This window comes from Spinacia oleracea, chromosome 4 (assembly GCF_020520425.1).
Source record: "Spinacia oleracea cultivar Varoflay chromosome 4, BTI_SOV_V1, whole genome shotgun sequence".
Taxonomy (NCBI): domain Eukaryota; kingdom Viridiplantae; phylum Streptophyta; class Magnoliopsida; order Caryophyllales; family Amaranthaceae; genus Spinacia; species Spinacia oleracea.
In genome coordinates, this window is record NC_079490.1 from 64,745,285 (window position 1) to 64,769,449 (window position 24,165).

The following is a 24,165-nucleotide window of genomic DNA, read 5'->3' on the forward strand; positions in this document are numbered from 1 at the left end:
AAACATAGCCTCGAACCACGATCTATTGGCTTAGTGTGCCAATCAATCAACATCAATGAAACCATTACGAACACCGAAGCTCCCCCAAGCTAGACTCGGGACAAGTAACCAACGGGGCTAATAGGGCTCAATTTGTGGAGTTAAAAGAATAAACGGACAAGGCTACAACATGGGTATGAAAGGCAGGAACTGACGTTTCTAAATTCGTCTGAAGGCTTCGTAACATAATGGCCTCTGTCATATGCGGCATGCGTGAGTTGCAACTAAGCTACTAATGAATCTCAAACCAAAATCATACGATAACAAGTCACATCAATCACACAAACACATAGTAAGGTGACCTACAAGGTAATTGGCTAGCTATTCTTGACACGAGACCAACATCTTACCGCATACCATTCAATTGGTTCACACAATGCCAAGCAGTTATCAATGTATAGCACAACCGACTTAATTTCAGAATCATAGCTAAGTTCAAGAAAAACACCAGAGAGTCAAATAAAGTCCGAACATGGTTTGAAAGTCAAATTCACTATGCAGGGTATAAGGAAATATGAATGCAATGCAAGTAAAGAAAACAACTAAACTAATCAATAATACTAGGAAAGCAGTATATTTTTTTTCGTTGCACGTAAACTCCCACCCCTAATGGATGGTACAAAGCGTACAACACCTAAAAAAAAGCAATAAAACTATACTAGAAAGCAATAAAGATAGATATCCCTCCCCCAAGCTAGAATGAACACAGTGTCCCTACTGTGTACACATAAAACGATGGAAAAGGAGAGGATTAGCTCACTCAGCATGAGCATCATCTACCGAAGCTGGTCCAGTAGTGGTGTTAACAGGTGCAGCGGTGGAGCCAGAAGCTGCAACCTGTTGACGAAGAGTGGAGACCTCCTTATCTAGAGCTGTGAATCTCTGCCCAAGGGTATCAAAACAACGAATAACGTCAGAGGCAAAAGTATCAAAGGTGGTGAGAAACTTACGAAACTCCCCAAGTGGCACGGGGGTAGAGCTCGATGGCTGAGGATCGGTGGCGACGGACAAAGCTACAACACTCCTAGGGTGTACCAGAGTGAAAGGAATGGAACGATCAATGGGCACAAGTGGAGTAGTTGGCTCGAGCAAGGGAGAAGGAACAGAAGGCCTTGTTATCCATGGTGCAACACCCGTCCCGAGGTGCGGGTCAGGACCAAATAACCAAGAGTTGGGTTGATCCAAACGAGCTCGAGGGTTTGGAAAAAAGGCATGTCGGATTCTTTCTGATATTGGTTCAAGTCCCTTCACAAACCTTACATATTTAGTATCATCATGAGCTTTCAGCCAGTCAAATCTTTTCATAGCAACAATATCGATGAGGTTAGTAGAGGGAGACTTCCGCTTCCCTTTCAAGTTGATTTTTAGTTTGGTGGCAAGAACCGTCACAAAAACACCCAAGGTTATGTTGCCACCTGCTTTAAGCCTCTCGGTAAGGAACGCCTGCATTAGGAATTTGCCAAAGTTCAATTGGCCCATGGTCTCTACATCCCCATGAAGGAACCACCAAAGCAACTACAAGTCTTGATCTGTGGGTTGACCCTTTTCACCTTTCGGGTGAAGCACTTGTAGTAAAAACCTGTGAAAGAGTCGGATGGCAGGATTCACTATAGACAATGCTCGGCTATGCCCCACTTTCCAATCATCCCGACCGGTTAGTTCCTCCCAAAAGGAGCCTTTGTCAAAATAACCATTTTCCCAGTCCCCATCAAACTCGCCAAATTCATCCGAGCCAATATCACCATCTTTTGGCCACCCGAAAACATTGTTGAACTCGTTCCAAGACATAACTCTTTTCACACCACCTAGATAAAAAACGACATCACCTTTACCCGAACCAACAACAAAGGAGGATAGGAACTCATATGTCAATTCCGGATGAGTATCATATTGCATATTCAACACCTTGGTCCATCCATATTTTAATTCTAGCAATCCCTTGAAGGCAATCATCAACACCAATTAATTTTTCATCTCTCGGTGAGTATAAAAGAGTAGGTTTTACCGGCTTCGTTTGCAAATCAATGAAAAAGGCTTGTTGCCTTTCGCTAAGCCAAGGGAATGTGAATTGATGAGACGATGAAGGAGGGGCGGGGTCATTTGTAGGGGGTGATGGTGGGGGTGTAGTGGAAGTGGATGCACGATGCTTGGATTTTCCTTTAGATTTGGGTGCGGGTTTAGGCTTTGATGTGAGCTTCTTTTTCTCAATAGATTTCTTAGGCTCAAGGGCGGTGGAATTCGCCTTAGCCTTTGGTATATTTCTTTTGGTAGGGATCATGATGCTTACTCCAATTCACCAAAGACAATAATGTAGAGTCAACCACAACACAAGTTCACCAATATCAAGCATAAAATTCACCAATTCTAATCCACAATTGTGACAAGAACAATCAAGTATTCGATCAATTATTATGAATGAATAATTGCCACAATAAACTCAAAATAATCAATCAATTAATCTCCAACACCAAGAAAGAGGCAACAAAATCTCCCAAATATGACAAAGTAGAGGCAAAAGTGAAATTAACTGAAGAGAAGTTTTCACCTACACCAATTCCAAGCAATGAATTCAATTAGATGATTGAAAACCAATTGTAGTATGCTCCAATAATGCCCAGATGTCACTCAATTGCATCAATTAACAAAATAGCAAAAACCCCCAAATTGATTGAAAGGTTAGGGTTTGTGATTTATTGGGAAAAGGGGGTGCGTTTAAGGTGGTTAAGGAAGCTGGAGTAGGGGGGCGCGCCGACCGCCGGTGCAAGGCCGTGCGACGGTTGTGGGTGAGGCCGACGAGGGTGGTGGCAGGGAGGTGTGATGCTTGTTGCGTGGGTGAGAGGGGAAAACGGCAGGAGAGGGACGACTTGTGGGGGTTGCGAAGGTGGGCGGTTGGTGGTTTGGTGCCGGCAGAACGCCGATTAGATGATGGTGGTGCAACGACAGATTACCGCCGGTGGTTGCTGGCGGTTCGGTGGATAAGGTGATGTGGGTGTGGGTCGCGGGTTCGAAGAGGGAGAGAGAGGGTGGGCGGTTATATTTTTTATTTTATTTTTGTTTATATACGAAGGGGGTGTACGAGTTGCGGCCACAGCTGGCTGCTGCGGGCAAGGCAGAAACGCTTAAGGGATGGGGGTGGGCTGGCTACGGGGTAGCTGCGCCCACATCGAGGAAGGTGTGCGCGCCTTGCGCTGCGGCCACAGTAGAGTGCTGCCACCATGACAGACACGGGCGAGAGAGTTCCTGCATAGGCTGCGGGGTAGCTGCGCCCACAGCGAGAGATGCAGGGTGGGCTGGCTGCGGGGCGAGACTGCGCGCGCAAGCGAGGGAAAGGGGCAAGCGGTTCATGCGCGCCTTGCGCTGTGGCCACAATTCTTGTTGCCACTTGCTCCTAGCGTGGCTTATCGATGCATCGAAACTCCGGAATTACCTGAATTGAACACTAAAAACTTGATCTCGTGCCTACAAAACCATCAAAATAGACCCAAACATCACTAGACACAAATGTTAGTTTCGTTAGTAAAATGAAACAAACAAAATAAATAAATAAAAACGATGAACGAAAAACTAAACTAAAAATAAAATAACCTAAAAATAAATTAAATTAACCAAATAAATCAAAAAAAGAAATAATAAAATAGAAATATTTGGAAAAAAAAATTGAAATGAGAGAGAGTTAGAGATCGGGTTGCCTCCCGATAAGCGCTCGTTTTAAGTCATTAGCTTGACTCCAAACCTCAAAAATCAAGCGTCGATGGGTGGATCGGAGAGATAGATCATCTCCAATTTTCCGATAAACGCTCCTTCAGTGTATAGCTTCAAACGCTGACCGTTCACTTTGAATTTGGTGCCATTTTCACTAGCAACCTCAATAGCTCCATGTTCCTTGACTTCGGTGCTAGTAAATGGCCCGGACCATCTAGATTTAAGCTTTCCGGAAAAAAGCCGTAATCGTGAATTGTAAAGCAAGACCTTATCACCGATGTTGAACTCTCGTTTTTGGATCATCTTATCATGAAACTTCTTCGTTTGCTTCTTATAGAGCCTATGATTCTCGTAAGCTTCAAACCGAAGTTCATCTAGTTCATTCAATTGAAGAAGTCTCGCTTCACCTGCCGCTTCTAAATCCATATTGATCTCCTTGACGGCCCAATTAGAGAGATATTCCATTTCAACCGGTAAATGATAAGTTTTGCCATACACCAATGAAGGAAATAATGCCCTTGGTCCAAGTATGCATTCTATGTTAAGTCTAATAAATGCGGTTCAGTATTAATTAACAAGTTAATAATTCAGTGAGATCAAGTGAGCTGAATACCTAGCTAGAGGCCGCTTCAGTTCAAGTGGAATTAATGATATTAATCCACAGCTTACTCTTGACTGAACCCGTAGGGTCACACAAATAGTACGTAAACGGATCAAGTATTTAATAGCATTAAATACTCCATCTATGGATATTCGGAATCGAAGGATCTTGGTTTCAGTGGGAGCTGAGATCGTCACAGGCAAGAAATGAATACTCCGGAAACTATGATATTGCCGGAAACGGAAATATGGACCGTATCGGAAATATAAATATTATCCAAGTTTACCGGAAACGGAAACATGGTACGTATCGGAAAATATTATCGGAAATGGAAATATTGCCGGAATCGGAAATATTGCCGGAAACGGAAATATTGTCAGAATCGGAAATATTATCGGAATCGGAAAATAATTCCGGAAACGGAAATATTAAATATTTGTTCGAAACGGAAATTAATTCCGGAATCGGAAATATTAAATATTGTTCGTATCGGAAATGAATTCCGAAAACCGGGAATTTTATCGGAAGCGTATCGTACGAATAAGCATCGGACGAGGCTTGCCGGACGAAGGCCCAGCACGAAGCCAGGCCATCGCCCAGCAAGCAATGGCGCGCCACAACACAGCCCAAGGCTGCGGCAGGCCTACCGCAAGGCAGGCCCAGCGCGCAGCTTAGGCCATGGCAGCCTCGTGGGCTGCGGTAGCTCGCATGGGCTTCGTGGGCGTGTGGGCTGTGCGCGGGCATGGCCTGCATGCTGGCGGGTCATGCTCGTGTGTGTGTTTGTGTCCATGCATAATTCCTAAAACTATTAGGATTTGATGTATGATTAAATTCCTATTCCTATTAGGATTATTTAATTAAATAGAGTCCTTGTAGGATTCTAAGTTTAATTAAATCGTATCCTACTAGGATTCCAGTTCCCTTTCCAAACCTCTATAAATAAGGGCCTAGGTTCATAATTTATACGAACGATTGAAGTATTCAAAGGGTAAGTTTTTGAAATAAAATTAACCATACACTTGCAAACACTAGCCGAAATTCCTAGTACCTTAAGGGCGATTCTAGTTGGTCAATCTTAAGGCGGATCCGGACGTGCTGTGGACTATCTACGGAGGGACGACACTTGGAGTCCTAAAGACTTGTTCTTGTTCGGTTCGGGCGCAGCTAGGGAAGGCACGCAACAAAGAGTATGCATCTAAACTATGCTAAATGATTATGTGTAAATAATATGTTTTCCTGGTTTTTCCGCATGATTTATGAATTGTCATATGTATCATAACCTAACAACCAACCGATACGGAGTTATCCCTAACGGAGTCTTGTAGGCCGTGTGCAACGCCCACAATGTGTCATCCAACTTCAACGACCAATCTTTTCGAGACTTGTTGACCACTTTTCCGAGAATTCTCTTGATCTGTCGATTAGAAACTTCGACTTGGCCACTCGTTTGACGATGATAAGCCATGCCAACCTTTTGAGTAACCCCGTGCTTCTTCAGAAGAGCCTTAAAAGTCCGTTGATGAAAATGGGAACCCCCATCACTAATCACGACCCTTGGGACTCTGAAGCGCGGAAAGATGATTTTCTTGAAAAGCTTCTTAACGACGTTAGAGTCGTTGGTTGGCGATGCAATAGCTTCCACCCACTTTGTAACATAATCAACGGTAACCAAGATGTACCGATTCCCACATGAAGAAGGGAACGGTCCCATAAAATCAATGCCCCATACATCAAATGGTTCAACCTCAAGAATTCCGGTCTGTGGTAGCTCTTGCCTTTTCGAAATGTTGCCCGTTCGTTGACATTCGTCGCATGCATTGCAAAAGAAGCGGGCATCCTTGAATATAGAAGGCCAATAGAAACTACTTTGGAGAGTTCAATGGGCGGTCGGAATAGCACTAAGATGACCGCTAGAAGGCAAACTGTGGCAATGCTTAAGAACACCGTGTGTATCCCAATCCGCCACACACCTACGAAACATACCATCGGCACACTTCCGATACAAATGTGGATCGTCCCAAAAGTACCGCTTAGCATCATGGTAGAATCTCTTACGTTGTTGATATGTCAACTCCGGAGGGTGGGAGCCACCAACACAATAGTTTGCAAAGTCCGCATACCATGGGGATTGAGTAGACACAGAGAATAGATGATCGTCAGGAAACGAATCATTGATAGGCCCGTCTGTGCTAGATTGAAATTTCAACCGAGAGAGATGATCTGCAACAACATTCTCAGCACCCTTCTTATCCCGAATCTCCAAATCAAACTCCTAAAGAAGAAGAATCCATCGAATAAGTCTCGGTTTGGCCTCTTTCTTGGCCAACAAATACTTCAAAGCGGCATCATCAGTGTGTATAATGACTTTCGAACCAACAAGATACGTCCGAAATTTGTCAAGAGCATAAACAACCGCAAAGATGTCTTTCTCAGTAGTAGCATAATTCATCTGAGCTCCATCCAAGTTTTTGCTTGCATAATAGATGGCATGCAACACCTTGTTCTTTCTTTGGCCAAGCACTGCTCCAACAGCATAATCACTCGCATCACACATAATTTCGAACGGCAAATCCCAATTCGGAGGCTGAATGATTGGAGCAGTTATCAATGCTTTCTCAATCCTGTCAAAAGACTCCAAACAAGCATAAGTGAACTCAAATGTGGCATCCTTGAGCAATAATTGAGTAAGGGGTTTCGCGATTTTAGAAAAATCTTTTACGAAACATCGATAGAAACCCGCATGACCGAGAAAACTCCTCACTCCCTTGACATTCACTGGAGGGGGAAGTTTCTCAATCACCTCAATTTTTGCTCGGTCAACTTGGATGCCACGCTCAGAAATAAGATGACCAAGTACCACTCCTTCATTGATCATAAAGTGGCACTTTTCCCAGTTCAATACCAAATTCACGTTAGAACAACGTTTAAGCACTTTAGAAAGATTATGCAAACATACATCAAAGTCAGAACCATAAACACTAAAATCATCCATAAATACCTCCATGATATCCTCGATGAAGTCAGAAAAAATGGCCATCATACACCTTTGAAATGTAGCAGGGGCGTTGCACAAGCCAAACGGCATTCTGCGGTATGCAAAAGTTCCATAAGGACAAGTGAACGTCGTCTTTTCCTGGTCGTCTGGGTGAATGAGAATCTGAAAGAAACCTGAATATCCATCCAAATAACAGAAAAAGTTGTGTTTTGCTAATCTTTCTAGCATCTGATCAATAAAGGGGAGGGGAAAGTGATCCTTCAAGGTGGTTGTATTCAACATTCTATAATCTATACACATACGCCAACTTGTAACAACACGAGTGGGGATAAGCTCATCCTTATCATTCTTAACAACCGTTGTCCCCCCCTTCTTGGAAACGACTTGCACCGGGCTCCCCCATTTAGAATCTGAAATGGGATAGATGATGCCCGCGTCAAGTAGTTTCACTACCTCTTTTCTCACCACATCTTGCATATTAAGGTTCAAACGACGTTGTGGCTGCATGCGAGGGCGGTGATCTGCTTCCAAATTAATTCTATGCATACAAAAGTCAGGACTAATGCCCTTGAGATCGCCAATGCTATACCCGATTGCCTTTTTGTGCATATGTAGCACGGTCAGAAGCTTAGAAAGCTAGCTATCATCGAGTGCAGCATTAACTATCACAGGAAAATCCTCATTATCATCAAGAAATGCATATTTAAGGTGAGATGGTAATGGTTTTAGTTCTACCTTCGTTACCTGTGGCTCGGAAATAGAGCAAACATTTTCTAATACCTCAAAACCATCGACCTTCTCAGCTTCACTTCCATCTAAATCCGAGATCAAGGAATCAATCTCAACATCCCTTCTCCTTTTCGGGCCTCCAAGGTGAGAGTCGCCAGCAATAGATCATCATACAACATCCTAGGGATGTTGTTTAGAGAAATCTCTTCTACAATGTCAATCCTGCAACAAGTATTCTCAAGCATAGGAGACTTCACAACATTAGTTAGATTAAAAGTAACAGTATCATCACCAACACTCAAAGTAAGAGACCCAGACTTGACATCAATAACAGCACCTGCAGTACATAAAAATGGCCTACCCAAAATTATGAGAATTTGACTATCCTCCTCCATATCTAGCACCACAAAATCAACAGGAATTTTAAATTTCCCCACCCGGACAAGAACATCCTCCAAAATACCCAAGGGATACTTTATAGAACGATCTGCCATTTGCAACGTGATTTGTGTGCATTTTAGTTTTCCCATATTCAACCTATTACAGACAGAAAGGGGCATGACAGACACACTTGCACCTAAATCACACAATACTTTATCAATGAACAATGCACCTACATGACAGGGGATGGAAAAACTACATGGATCCTTAAGTTTGGGTGGAGACTTATTTTGCAATATGGCACTACACTCTTCAGTTAGAGCGACTCTCTCCACACCACCATAATCCCTTTTCTTAGTGATCATCTCTTTCAAAAATTTTGCATAAACAGGAACTTGAGATATTAAATCGGTAAAAGGGACCGTTACCTCAAGATTCTTGACCATTGCCAAGAACTTACCAAGTTGTTGATCGACCTTGGTTTTCTGCATCCGGTGAGGGAAAGGCAACTTATGCACAATAGGGAGAGAATTAGCAATCTTCTCTTTCCCCTTATTTGCGCCAACATCATCAGCATTATCAACTTTCGGGACTTTAGGCTCTACAAAAATTGCTTTCTCTGGTCCATCTGTGTTCTCCTTAGCAAAAGTTGCATCATCAATGGGCATCGGGGGTCCATCATATTTAGTGCCACTTCTAAGAGTGATAGCGTTGGCACTTTCTCTATTATGGGGCGGAGTAGGTGGCCCTGGTAGTGTACCCGGTTGCCTTTGAGATAGAGTGTCAGCAAGTTGAGCAACTTGATTCTCCAACATTCTATTCTGATTCTTGAACTATTTGATGCTCTCATCATGGTTCTTTTGAGCTATCTCTGCGGTCTTCTGCATATTTGAAATAAGCTTATACAGATCACCCATGTTAGTCTTTGGAGTAGCACTGCTTTGAGGGGGTTGTTGATATCCTTGATGCAGGGGCCTATTAAACCCCGGGGGAGCATTATGTGAGGCTCCTTGTTGAAATGGAGGCCTAGCAACATGTGGTTGAGGTAGATGGAACTGTGGTTGCGACCATTGTTGCTAGGGTTGAGGATTCTGAACATTGTTTCCCCGATATGAGAAATTAGGATGATTCCTCCAACCAGGATTATATGAATTGGAATATGGGTCATTAGGTTGCCTCTGTTAAAAAGCATTCACTTGCTCCATTTGTGTGGTATCCTGCAAACTATAAGAGCACTCATGACCAAAGTGACCTTGAATTCCACATACTTCGCAGTAAGAAGTTGTCACTGGAGCTACACTAGACATAGCATTGATACTCATTGGGGGAGTACCAGACTGAGGAGCCTTCAAAGAATCAATCTTCAGGTTCAAGGCTGCCACTTATGAGGACGATGGAGCATAAGCATCGACATCCAATTTTCCCTTCTTAGATATGGTTCTGGTGGTACTGTAATGGTTGGCAGCTAAATGGGCAAGAAAATCATAACTTGCATCCACTTCTTTGTCAATATAAACACCCCCAGCAGCAGAATCAACCGTGTTCTTTGTTTCATCTTGCAAACCATAGAAATTTGAACCAAGAACCATTTTTCAATGTTGTGATGCGGACACGACCGCTGCAAAGCCTTGAATCTATCCCAGGCTTCTCGAAGTGATTCACCAGGTTCTTGAGTGAATGTAGTTAGCTTATGCCTTATTTCAGCAGTCTTGGTGGGTGGAAAGAATTCTTCTAGAAAGGCCTGCGAAATAGCACTCCACTTTGTCTCCTTGACATCATTCAACCATGTCTGAGCCTTATCACGAAGGCTAAACCAATCAACATGACTTTCAATTGGTCTTGAGTGACCCCTTGATGCTTGATAGTACCACACAGTTGGTTGAACCTCTGCAAATGGTTGGTGGGTTCCTCAGATGGATGGCCACCATATTAACTTTGTGAGACCATGGAGATTAGAGCGGGCTTGATCTCAAAGTTAACTGCATCAATAGTTGGCATTGTGAGCCCAGTCGGAACACTATTCGAGGAAGGAACCCCATATGATTTCAGGGATTTAGACATCGTGTGACTCGGTGGAGTCTGTGAGTCTTGGGACCCTGACTGCTTCTTCTTTTTATGTTGCTTTTTTAGTTGACGAAGGGTCTTTCCAAGATCGGGATCGGGAGGAACCAAGGTACCCGTTCTGGCCAACTTGGGCATAAACAACAACGAAAGAAAATGCAGTGAGATTTGCCTCAATTGGAACTAAGAGTTCCAATGAGACAATGGAAACAGTTCAAATAATCAAACTAAAACTAATAGAATCTAGCCGTCTCCCCGGCAACGGCGCCAAAAACTTGATAGATTAAAAAGTGATACCGCAAGTGCACGGTATCTGTTGTTAGCAGATACTTAGCAAATACGGGTCGATCCCATAGGGAGACAGGTTCAATTAGTTTTTGCCCAACTATACGAACTATTTCAATAACGAAAGTTGATTTTTAGTATTAACTAGTAAAGCTAAAGCAATAATAAAAATGCGTAATTTATCAATGAATTAAAGGTCTAGGGCGTATGTTCGGTTCACCATGCTTATACCAATCCAAGAACACAATTCAATTCGACAACAAATAAACTAGGCCGAGTAATGAAAGTACATGCTAATCCTACGGTCGGGTCTTAACACTTTCAATTCAACATATGCAGTACGATCGCTAACATAATCAGAATTGCCAATTGTACAAAGCCTCTAAAAACACGATCTTTCGATTCTAATTCCTATTAGCTAGATAATTAATCCATGAAATTGGCCGATAACATGAATCAACGATTAAGAACAAATCAATTGGAATTACTCAATCATAATCTATAAATTAACAAACTTTAATGCATAACGATTATGGTATAAACATGGCTTCCCTTACTTAACCCTAGAAAAAGACTACTCACTCATAACTAATTTAACAATCATGAAAAAAAAAAAAGAATGGAATTCATAATCAACGAACGAATTAATCTAAGGAACGAAAATAATAAATTTGAATTAAAGCAAGCAAGAGAAATTATGAAATTACCTACGATTGATGAATGAATGAAATCAGAAAAAATAACGTTCGACAATGGAGAGAGAAAAGTAATAAGCGTTCTTAAAATTCTAAGGAAGAAAAATAATAACATAGAGACCCCTAGGAATATAATTCCTTTCAATATTTATAGGCTTTCTATTTCTGAAACAATAATAGATAAATAAATGAGAAAATAAAAATAGAAATCGTCAATGATTGGTCGATAGTGTGATGACGTGGCGATGAAAACCCGACGGCGAGAGAGACATACGCAATATGGTATTTCGTCGGCTTGGGCGCACTGTGGGCGCAGTATTGCGCTGTGAGCAGGCCAACAATTGCTTAGTGAAGCGTGAGTGCGATGTGGGCAAAGCACTTGGGCTGTGGGCGCAGCACTTTGGCTGTGGGCGCATCGAAGAAGTGGATATGCCCTGTGGGCGCAGCACTTCGCTGTGAGCATGGCAGACGTTATTTAGTGAAGCGACGGGGTGCTGCGGGCTGGGTGCGGCCACAACGCTCTAGATGTGGGCATAAAGCGCTTCGCTGTGGGCACATTACACGATTCAGGTACGATGTTGTGACGATGCTTCCCACATTGCCGAGATTTTATGACGAGCATCGGAAACTAGCCCCATGTCATCCAAAATAACGAATTGCCTCGATGGTCGATTCCGCAAATCATTTCCGAAAACTTCATTTTCTAATCAAACACGACGTTTTCAATACGAACCATCCGATAGTCATTCGACCCACCTCTAAATCTCCAGAAACATCCAAATGATTGCAAAATCACCTGAAATATCAAAGAAAACACAAACGGAGCGTAATAGAGTACGATAATGACGACTTATGCAATAATGACTCTAAATGCAACTAATATGAGAGAAATGTCTAGAAATGCAACCTAAATGAGCCTAAAATACCCTATACAAATATGATTCATCAACGATCTCAGCTCCCACTGGAACCAAGATCCGTCGATTCCGAATATCCATAGATGGAGTATTTAATACCATTAAATACTTGATCCGTTTACGTACTATTTGTGTGACCTTACGGATTCAGTCAAGAGTAAGTTGTGGATTAATATCATTAATTCCACTTGAACTGAAGTGGCCTCTAGCTAGGCATACAGTTCACTTGATCTTACTGAATTATTAACTTGTATAATTAACAATGAACCGCATTTATTAGACTTAACATTATTAACTTGGACCAAGGGCATTATTTCCTTCAATAGAATCCCTCTTGAAGTGTCGTAGAAAGGCTCTGGAAAGTCAAAGTACAAGTCATCCTATCCTTCTTTTGTGAATTGCCATTGAGTGTACGTTGATGGGGAGGTATTATGACTTGATCATTGCCAATTCGACGGGCTCTTAGCTTAGCCTTTTGCTGCTTGTTATCGAACTTAGTCGGCTTGTATCCTAGACAACAACAGTCAATCTGTCCATGAGTCTTGAAAGGAGACTCGGTAGGCGGTGGCAGAGTAGTGCCCAAGAAGCGCCCACGCTTGATCATCATGCGCCTTGCCATGGGATTCATTTTAGAATCAATGGCTCCAACTTCGACACTGAACCCCCAAAGGTCTTCTTCATTGTCATCATGTTCTATGAATATCAGAGCCTTGTCGGCTATCTTGGTTCTTGGATGGGATGTTTTTATTGTAATGACATTTCCTTGGACCTCCATTCGGACTTTCTGATGGAGCGAGAATGGCACAGCTTTGAGGTCATGGATCCAAGTTCTCCCCAAAATGAGATTGAAACTTGCTTTGATGTTGAGCACTTGAAAGCTCACTTTGCGCTCGATTGGGCCTGTTCGAAGTAGAAGAGTGAGAGTTCCCATTGCTTCCCGACGAGTGTTGTTAGGCGCGAAAACCTTGGGAGGAACAAGAAAAGTCACTAGGGGTGAAACCCAAATTCTCAGCAGTGCGAAGAGGACACACATTGATGGCTGACCCATTGTCCACTAGAGTCATTGTGATGATTTTGTCTTTGTATTCAACAGTCAGATAGAGATCCTTGTGATGGCTTGCCCCTCAGGTGGGAGGTCTTCATTTTTAAAGGTAATTCCTTCTTCCAGATTCATAAGTAACCCGACCAACTCGTTAGGAGTGACTTCTTGGGTGACATTCAACTTGACAAGAGCATTGATTAGAGCAGTGCGATGTTCCACGGATCAAGCCATGAGTTGCCAGATATTAACCTCTGCCTTAGTGCGCTTCAATTGCTTGATAAAAGGATTCTCTTTGGTGGGAAGAGGGATGTTAGCTGCCGGTGTCGTTCTGTTGACTGGCTCATGAATTCGACCGGATCTGGTCATGACCTGAACACTGTTTTCTGCCTTAGGGTCCAAGTACCAGACAACGCTCACAATTTCTCGGCATTCATCGTCAGAGATGTTCTCAATAGGAGGGTCCTGATATGTGTCTTCATCATCGCTGGCCCATATCCCACAAACTTCTTCTTGAGGCAATCCGATAACAATCCTAGACTCCGACCCTTCACTTGGTTGTACAGGGTGCGGTACAGGCCTTTGGTTATGAAAGATTTCCTCTACCTTGAAAAGACCCACAACATGGGAGAGAGTTTCTTGATTATATATCTTCGAGAGCCCTTATGCGAGCCTCAGCTTCTTCAATACGTTCATAGAGCTCTGCTACGGCCGCTGCTAGTGAAGTCATCTTGAATAGGATTATGAGAGAATGAGTCCGAGCACCCAATTACCACATGATTTTGATCTTTAGAACTTGGACTTCCCGAGACATGATATGATATGCATGAAATGAATGAGACCTAGACTTTACTCTAAGTGTCACTCTGAAGATTCGGGATTTTGGATTTTGTATTTGCATTCGGGATTTGCAACCTGTCGGAAATAGTTGAGAGGAGCTTCATTCTTTTGTGGAGGCTTCCTCCTTGTACTAGAACATGGAATATTGAACTCGGACTATTTTAGGGGGATTTCAACCCATTGAGAATTTGGACTTGTATTTTTTCAAGGGATTTTCAACCTATTGGAAATATTTTGGAGATTGGATATTGTATTATTTCAGGGGAGTTTCAACCCGATTGAAAGGGAATTGATTTTGTATTATTATAAGGGAATTTCAACCAGTCAATATTTTAGGTGAATTTCAACCCATTAGATTTTGGAATATTTTAGGTGAATTTCAACCCGGAGTAGAATTTGGACTATTTTAGGGGAGTTTCAACCTGCTGGATTTCGAAGTATTTTAGGGGATTTTGAACCCGTTAGACAATTGGACTTGTACTATTTCGGGGGATTTTCAACCCATTGAAATTCGAAGTATTTTTCGGGAATTTCAACCTATTGGAAGTATTTAGAATTTTGTATTTGGGAGCAATGGAAGACAAGGATTTTTTTTGTAGCTTGAAGATGAATTTGAAATTTGAATTTGTCTCGGAGTTTAAACTTTGAAATGGAAAAGACGCATTTTTGTATAGGGTATGAGGCTTAGAGTTTTGAAAATCCCGGCATTATGCCGCCATGGATTTGAGACATTGGATTTGGAATTTCGAAAGTCCGGCATCATGCCGCCGTGGACTTGGAATTTTGAAATGTTTGGTCATGGAATTTTGAATTTTAAATTGAATGAGGAAAATCCGGTGCTACGCCATCATGGATTTGGAATTGAAAAGTTTCGAATAGGGAACTTGAGATTTGGAAGATTGAATTTAGAACTTCGAATTTGCGGTTTGAAATATGGAATGGAAAAGTCGGCATTATGCCGTCATGGATTCGGAACTAGAAATTTTGAGTATGGGACTTGAAGTTTGAAAGTTTGAACTTAGGAATTTGGTCTTGAAGCTTGAATTGAAAAGTTGGCATTACGCCGGCATGAGTTTGGGTACTTGAATTTGATGTTTAAGATTGGAATTGGCAACTTGAATTTGAGGTTCGAAAGATGGAATTTGAAGATTTGAATGCTTGAACTAGAAAATCCGGCATGACGTCGTTGGACTTGAATTTTGAATTTGGAATTTGGACTAGAAAATCCTGCATTATGACGCCGTTGGATTGAATTTTGAATTTGAAACTCGAGATTTGGACTAGAAAAGCCGGCATTATGACGCCGTTGGATTGAATTTCGAGTTTGAAACTCGAAATTTGGACTAGAAAATCCGGCATTATGACGCCGTTGGATTGAATTTTAAATTTGAAACTCGAGATTTGGACTAGAAAATCCGGCATTATGACGCCGTTGGATTGAATTTGAATTTGGCATTTGTGCGTGAGGCGTGTTTGAGGGTTTTGAATCAAATGGAGTGGCACTCCTAAAAGACCTTAAATCGGCGATTTTAGATGCATGAGGCTTGAGTGATGCTCCTAGGGGGTTGGTTTCCTATTTGGAGGCTAATGGTTTTGGAAAAGCTAGAACTCGAAGTTAGCCATGTTAGGTTATGATTCATATCACAAAACATAAATCATGCGGAAAAACCATAAAGCCAGGAAAGCATATTATTTACACATAATCACTTAGCATAGTTTAGATGCATACACTTTGTTGCGTGCCCTCCCTAGTTGCGCCCGAACCGAACAAGAACAAGTCTTTAGGACTCCAAGTGTCGTCCCGAAAACATGGTACGTATCGGGAAATATTATCGAAAATGGAAATATTGCCGGAATCGGAAATATTGCCGGAATCGGAAATATTGTCAAAATCGGAAATATTATCGGAATCGGAAAATAATTCCGGAAACGGAAATATTAAATATTTGTTCGAAACGGAAATTAATTCCGGAATTGAAAATATTAAATATTGTTCGTATCGGAAATATATTCCGGAATCGGGAATTTAATCGGAAGCGTATCGTACGAATAAGCATCGGACGAGGCCTGCCGGACGAGGGCCCAGCACGAAGCCAGGCCATCGCCCAGCAAGCCAAGCGCGCCACACGAACAGCCAAGGCCACGCCAGGCCCAGCGCAAGGCCAGGCCCAGCAGGCCGTGGCAACGCGCACAGCGCGCGCAGCTGCGAGCAGTGGGCTGCGAGCATAGCTGCAGCTCGCGTGGGCTTGTAGCTCGCGTGGGCCATGCGGCCGTGTGGGCTGTGCGCGGGCATGGCCTGCATATTTCGGGTCATGCTCGCGTAAGTGTTTGTGTTCGCATACGAAACCTAAAACGTGCAGAATTCGTTTAATGATTAAATTCCTAATTCTATTTGATAAATTAATTAAATAAGAGTTTTATTATAATTCTAATTTAATTAATTCGTATCCTAATAGGATTCCAATTCTCTTTCCATACCCCTATAAATATGTGGCCTGGGTTCACAATTTATAACGAGTTATTCAAGTATTCAAAGTGAGTTTTTGAGAGAAAAATTCAGTCACACATCTTGCTCAAAAGTGCCGAAAATTTATAGTACCTTAGGGGCGATTCTAGTTGGTCAATCTTAAGGCGGATCCGGACGTGCTGTGGACTATCTACGGAGGGACGACACTTGGAGTCCTAAAGACTTGTTCTTGTTCGGTTCGGGCGCAGCTAGGGAAGGCACGCAACAAAGAGTATGCATCTAAACTATGCTAAATGATTATGTGTAAATAATATGTATTCCTGGCTTAATGGTTGTTTCCGCATGATTTATGAATTGTCATATGTATCATAACCTAACAGTGGTATCACGAGCCTCTTATTATTTTCATAATCTAAATTGCATGAACATGGTTAAATATTACAAATTTGCAAGAATTAAAAGGGGTGATTAATTTTCGTAATTGTTAATTAATTGCAAATTGCGTTTATTTAATTATACGTACGCAGTTTTTCGGCAGTTTCTTCGTTACTCATCCAAATCGATTGATTTTTGTGTCAATTCCGCATGTAAAAGGCATTCTAAAATTTTGACAAAAACTTTTTTTTCTGCCGAACCCAGAATTCTCAAATTCGAAGCCTAACTATGACTTTTCGAAGGTTTTAGTTTTTCGAATGCAAAATTTCGTAAATTTAAGATGTTAAATTAAATATTTGCGATTCTTGTTGATAAATCTTGAATTTTTGATTGACCTGCTGTATATGTTTAACAAGTTTGAATGCCTAGCCTTGTTAATTATGCAATCTAATTTGTAATTATGATTAATTAGTTAAAAATTAGAATAATTTAGAATTAATTTGATTTTCATAATTAATTATAATTTAATTAGAAACCTATGATTAAAAACCACCATAAAAATTGTAAATTTATGATAAATTTTAAATTTTTATGACCTAGGCTTGAATCCATGATAATCGGAAATCAATTGAATAATAAATTTTCGATTTTTTCGCCCTAAAATTATGAAATTAATATTAATTTATTAATTTGTCATTAATTTTAAATATAAATTTTAAATTTTTATGCGATTCGTTCATATAACTTGCACGAACAAAGCAATGGACGCTTCGTGTTACCCTTAAGGGGTGTTGTATAGTGCGGGCATGCGACGACGAGCAAGGGAGCTCGTCGCCCGTGCGGCACGAATGCAATGAGCAAGGGCATGGTGCACGAGCACAAGGCAGCAGCCCTGCCTTGTGTCGTGGGCCACGAGCTATGGACGAATGGGCATGGGCGAAGGCAAGGCACGGTAGTCGCGTGTGGGCAGCAAGCGAGCTGCGCCACAACGCGCACTGCCTCGCGCAAGCGCGCGCAGCCTCGCGCGCAGCGAGCGCAAGCTCGCGTGCCACGAGCGCTGCGCCCAGCGTCGATCGCGCGCAGCGAGCAATTGCTCGCGCACAGCGAGCGATGGCTCGCGTGCATCGAGCGCTGGAGCGCGCGCAGCAAGCGCTGGCGAGCGCGCACAGCGAGCGATGGCTCGCGTGCATCGAGCGCTGGCGCGCGCGCAGCGAGCACCAACTTGTGCGATGGCTTGCGATGGGTAGATGCAGCAGCTATGCGACGAGCGCATGGGCTGCGCGCACATGGCCAGCGATGGCTGTGTGCGTGTGGCCCATGGGCGTGCGATGCGTAGGGTGTTTGCATTACGATCGTTTTGAATGTTTAATTTGAAATTTTCAGTTTACGTAATTTCAATTAATTTTAAAATTAATAATTTAAATTATTTTCTTGGATTTTAATTTTGAATATTGTAATTATAATAAATTTTATTTATTCTAATCATTTTACTAAAATTAAAATCATGAATTAATTTAAATACGACTGAAATCAAATTAAAATTTTTGGATTCAATTATAAATTTATATGGGCTTTAAATTTTAATTAAATTTGTATGTTTCCGGTTAGACTTGAAATACATTTTTATGTTTAAAATTAGTAAAGCATATGAATTTATTGGTTTAAGTGGGAGCGCTTTTTAGTCATAAACTCTTGATTAGGTCTACGAATCCTTAAGGTTAAAACAACTTGATTAGAATTAATAAGGACTGAATAATTGGTAGATTATTGGTGCCCTTGATTAATTGCTGCAAATGTTTACGTGATGCATAATGTGTTTTACTAACCAGCTATGTGGGCCATTCATGATAATGAATGGGTGAATGGTATATATATTGTATATGTACTGTTTTGCAGGTTATGAAGTGACTAGTATGGCCCAAATAGGATAGAAAATATGGTCTGCGTACCATTAATTTGAATGTAATTGGTCTAAAGTACCAAAGTTGTTTTTCAATTTAAATATGGTCTGCGTACCATCAAATAGTTGTAATTAGTTTTAATTATAGCTTATCCTATTTGAAGAAAATGGTGGCTCCCACGGAGATTTTCAAGACGGACTTTGAAGTCAAAGCTTCAAGATGAAGTCGGGCCATACTAGATCACATTTATCTTATGCATGCTTTAAGTTATTTATTGCTTTAAATATGTCTTAATTATGCATAAGATTGTGGCTTGATTATGTTGCATGATTAAGGATTTTAGTTCGCTTAAAATCTAACCAACATAGTAAGAGCCTTAAGTTCCAAACTTAAAAATTAAGTTAAAAGGTGCCATGCCAAAATATACACTTGCTTGGATATCCTTTACATCAATCTAGTAATAGTTTTCGCTCAGCGAGGTGTTACTTATTGGTCCTAAAGGGGCAAGGTACACAAATAATTGTGAGTACATGTTAGTTTTGGTGAAACTCAGCGATATAAGTAAGGAGTCCTTTTATGTCGTGGCAAAATCGATAGGTTTACCTAATAAGTTCTTAGACGTACCTATCAACCAAGAATAGTTTCTAGACTATTAGCAAAAGGCTTTTGCTTACCTAAGATGTTTTAGGATTAAGTCGACAAACAGTGCTTAGTTCTTCAATGATTTTAGGATCTTGGAATCATTTTATTCACACCTGCCGGAACACATAACTTGAATAAAATGCTTAATAAACATTGAATTATGCATGTATGCTAGAATTTAAGTTTATTAAGAGAAACTGTGAATGGTTATTTATTTGTTTATTCTTTTCAATTGTAGTTTTTAATATGGCAAACAACAATTCATTCAACATTCGATCAATTCTCGAAAAGGAGAAGTTGAACGGGAAAAACTTCCTTGACTGGCAAAGGAACTTGCAAATAGTTCTTATGCAGGAAGAAAAGGAGTATGTCCTAGATGAGGCGATGCCCGAAGCCGCAGGCGACGGGGTCACTCAGGCAGCCCTCAATCGTTGGATTGATGCCAACAAGGATGTGAAATGTCTAATGCTCGCCACCATGAGTGCGGATCTGCAGAAAACGTTCATCAACTCAGATGCTTTCACAATCATCAGTGAGTTGAAGAACATGTTCCAAGATCTGGCTCGAGTCGAAAGATTCGAGACTCATAGGCAAATTCTTGAGACCAAGCTTAAGAAAGGCAAGCCCGTAAGTCCACATGTTCTCAAAATGATTGGACTCATTGAGAATATGAGTCGGCTGGATCAACAATTTTCTCAGGAAATGGCTATAGACACCATCCTCCATTCTCTTCATAGCGGGTATGATCAGTTCAAACTGAACTACAGTATGAATAGTCTGGACAAAACGCTCACTGAGCTTCACGGTATGCTGAAGACCGCTGAAAAGACGCTCAAAAGTGATAAGCAGGATGTGCTTATGGTGCGTGGGGGCAAGTTCAAGAAATCTGGAAAGAAGAGGAATGCTAAGAAAGGTGGCAACAAGGCCAGCCCAACTAAGCAAACTGGCGCCAAATCTGTAAAGAGGAAGGTCAGTCAACCCACTTCTGAATCCGAATGCTTCTACTGCAAGAAGAAGGGGCATTGGAAGAGAGATTGCTTGAAGCTAAAGGAAGATCAGAAGAACGGAACAGTCGTTCCATCTTCAGGTATTTTCGTTATAGACTGTATACTTGCTAATTCAACTTCTTGGGTATTAGATACAGGTTGTGGCTCACACTTATGTTCCAATCCACAGGGACTAAGAAGAAGTAGAAAGTTAAGCAAGGGTGAAGTTGACCTACGAGTGGGAAATGGAGCACGGATTGCTGCATTAGCTGTAGGAACTTACTTTTTGTCGTTGCCCTCCGGGCTAGTTTTGGAACTGGAAGAATGTTTCCATGTTCCAAGTCTTACTAAAAACATCATTTCAGTTTCTTGCTTAGATGCTAAGGGATTTTCTTTTTTAATAAAAGACAATAGTTGTTCGTTTTATTTTAATTAAAGAGATGTTTTATGGATCTGCTAGATTAGTCAATGGAATTTATTTATTAGATCACGACAAACAAGTATATAACATAAATACCAAAAAGGCCAAAAAGGATGATTCAGATCTCACCTATCTGTGGCATTGTCGATTAGGCCATATAAACTTGAAACGCTTAGAAAGACTTCAAAAGGAAGGAATTCTAGAACCATTTGACTTAGAGGATTATGGTAAATGCGAATCATGTTTACTTGGCAAAATGACAAAGCAACCTTTCTCTAAAGTTGGAGAAAGAGCAAATGAACTATTGGGTTTAATCCATACAGATGTATGTGGACCAATGAGTACAAATGCTAGAGGTGGTTTCAGCTACTTTATCACTTTCACTAATGACTTCAGTAGATATGGTTATGTCTACCTAATGAAGCATAAGTCTGAATCCTTTGACAAATTCAAGGAATTTCAGAGTGAAGTAGAGAATCAATTAGGCAAGAAGATTAAGGCACTGCGGTCTGATAGAGGCGGTGAATATCTGACCTATGAATTTGATGACCATTTGAAAGAATGTGGAATTCTATCAGAATTGACTCCTCCTGGAACACCACAATGGAACGGTGTGTCGGAACGGAGGAACAGAACCTTGCTAGACATGGTCAGGTCAATGATGGGTCAGGCCGAACTTCCATTAGAATTTTGGGGACATGCACTAAATACAGCTGCACTCACTATAAATAGAGCTCCGTCTAAAGCTGTCGAAAAGACTCCATACGAATTATGGTTTGGAAAGCCTCCAAATGTGTCTTTTCTTAAGATTTGGGGATGTGAAGTATAAGTCAAACGATTAATTTCAGACAAACTTCATCCAAAATCTGACAAATGTATCCTTGTGGGCTATCCAAAGGAAACAAAGGGGTATTACTTCTACAATACATCTGAGAAAAAGGTGTTTGTTGCTCGAGATGGTGTCTTTTTGGAGAAAGATCACATTTCCAAAATGACAAGTGGAGAAAAGTAGACCTCGAAGAAATTCGAGTCGAACAACAAACTCTAGAGAATGCTCAAGATGACATTCAGGATGAAACTCAGAGATCTTTAGAAGAATCTGGTGAGAATCATGGTCAATCTAGAAATGTTACCCCGCGTAGATCGCAAAGATATAGATCTCAACCGGAAAGGTACTTAGGTATTTTGACGAACGAGAGCTATGACGTTCTATTACTTGAAAGTGATGAACCTGCGACTTACAAACAAGCTATGACGAGCCCTAGCTCCAAGCAGTGGCAGGAAGCCATGCAATATGAATTAGACTCCATGTCTGAAAACCAAGTATGGGATTTGGTCGATTTGCCAGATGGCTACCAAGCCATTGGAAGCAAATGGGTTTTCAAACTGAAAAAGGACAAGGATGGGAAACTTGAAGTTTTCAAAGCTAGATTGGTTGCAAAAGGTTACAGGCAAGTCCACGGTGTGGATTACGATGAAACCTTTTCACCAGTTGCAATGCTAAAGTCTATTCGGATAATGTTAGCAATCGCTGCATATTACGATTACGAAATATGGCAGATGGATGTCAAAACTTCTTTCTTAAACGGCGTTTTAACAGAAACTGTGTTTATGACACAGCCTGAAGGTTTTGAGGATCCAAAGAATGCTAAAAAGGTATGCAAGCTAAAGAAGTCAATCTACGGATTGAAGCAGGCATCCAGGAGCTGGAATATACGTTTTGATGAAGCAGTCAGTGACTTTGGTTTCATCAAGAACGCGGACGAATCTTGTGTATACAAGAAGGTCAGTGGGAGCAAAATTGCTTTCCTAGTATTATATGTCGACGACATATTACTTATCGGAAATGACATTCCTATGTTGAACTCTGTCAAGATTTGGCTTGGGAAATGTTTTTCGATGAAAGATCTAGGAGAAGCACAGTACATATTGGGCATCAAGATTTACAGAGATAGATCTAAAAAGATGATTGGACTTAGTCAAAGCACTTATATCAATAAGGTGCTTGATAGGTTCAAGATGGCGGACTCCAAGCGAGGCTACCTACCCATGTCTCATGGAATGACTCTAAGCAAGACTCAGTGCCCAAAAACACTTGATGAGCGTAGACGAATGAATGGGATTCCATATGCATCATTGATTGGTTCAATAATATATGCTATGATATGTACACGCCCGGATGTTGCGTACGCACTCAGTGCTACGAGCAGATACCAGTCAGACCCAGGAGAGGCGCATTGGACTGCTGCCAAGAACATTCTGAAGTACCTGAAAAGGCACAAAGATGACTTCCTGGTCTATGGTGGAGATGATGAATTAATTGTTAAAGGCTATACGGACGCAAGTTTCCAAACCGACAAAGATGATTTCAGATCACAATCTGGGTTTGTCTTCTGCCTCAACGGAGGAGCAGTAAGCTGGAAAAGTGCTAAGCAAAGCACCATTGCGGATTCTACAACTGAAGCGGAGTACGTTGCTGTACATGAAGCAGCAAAGGAAGCTATATGGCTAAGGAAGTTCATAGGTGAACTCGTTGTACTCCCCTCCATTAAAGGACCAATAGCCCTGTATTGTGATAATAACGGAGCTATTGCACAGGCAAAGGAGCCTAGACACCACCAGAGAGTCAAGCATGTACTTCGTAGATTTCACCTTCTACGAGAGTTCGTTGAAAGAAAAGAAGTCGAGATAAGCAAAATTGGTACTGATAACAACATATCAGATCCATTAACTAAACCTCTGCCGCAGGCGAAGCACAACTCGCACACTGCAGCTATGGGAATCAAGCATATTGGAGAATGGCTTTGATGTCTCTGTTTAATGTTTTAAAGTTTTAGAGGTTAAATCTTTGTAAAACATTATTGGTTAATCATTCACAATAAATGAAAAGAATTCATTTTTCCATTTAATTTGTGGTTTATTAAATGATGAGTCCCTTCAATTTGACGATATATTCAAGATAGACTATCAGGACCAGTCCTCTGACTAAGAAATGTCTATCAAGTGAACTTGAATGTCAAAGGTTGAAAATGGTCCCTAGTCGGAGTTTTCTATAAAATTGGACGTATAGAAAACATTAGACGATTAGA

General features: G+C 41.3%; 2 protein-coding genes and 1 non-coding gene across 3 annotated transcripts; 1 reads left to right on the forward strand and 2 right to left on the reverse strand.

The window, feature by feature from the left end:
* Positions 1 to 3,780: 3,780 nt before the first annotated feature.
* Positions 3,781 to 4,206, reverse strand: LOC110775837 (uncharacterized). The gene has a single exon (XM_021980432.2). The coding sequence runs from the start codon at positions 4,204 to 4,206 to the stop codon at positions 3,781 to 3,783; it is 426 nt and encodes a 141-aa protein (XP_021836124.1).
* Positions 4,207 to 8,164: 3,958 nt separating this feature from the next.
* Positions 8,165 to 9,262, reverse strand: LOC110775838 (uncharacterized). The gene is made up of 2 exons (XM_056841801.1): positions 8,755 to 9,262; positions 8,165 to 8,643 (listed from the first exon to the last, which is right to left on the reverse strand). Exons 1-2 carry the CDS (start codon positions 9,260 to 9,262, stop codon positions 8,165 to 8,167), a joined length of 987 nt encoding a protein of 328 aa, XP_056697779.1.
* A 780-nt stretch (positions 9,263 to 10,042) lies between these two features.
* On the forward strand, positions 10,043 to 10,148 carry LOC130460426 (small nucleolar RNA R71). Its single transcript, XR_008920297.1, has one exon. It is a non-coding gene; the product is annotated as a small nucleolar RNA R71 (small nucleolar RNA).
* The last annotated feature ends 14,017 nt before the right edge of the window (positions 10,149 to 24,165 follow it).

Excerpts from the sequence above, each read along its gene's own strand:
- LOC110775837 (XM_021980432.2), bottom strand. The coding sequence starts at position 4,206 with ATGGAATATCTCTCTAATTGGGCCGTCAAGGAGATCAATATGGATTTA.
- LOC110775838 (XM_056841801.1), bottom strand. The coding sequence starts at position 9,262 with ATGTTGGAGAATCAAGTTGCTCAACTTGCTGACACTCTATCTCAAAGG. Across the intron at positions 8,644-8,754 it reads AGTCGCTCTAACTGAAGAGT|GTGCAAGTGTGTCTGTCATG; the intron begins GTAGTGCCATAT and ends TGTGTGATTTAG.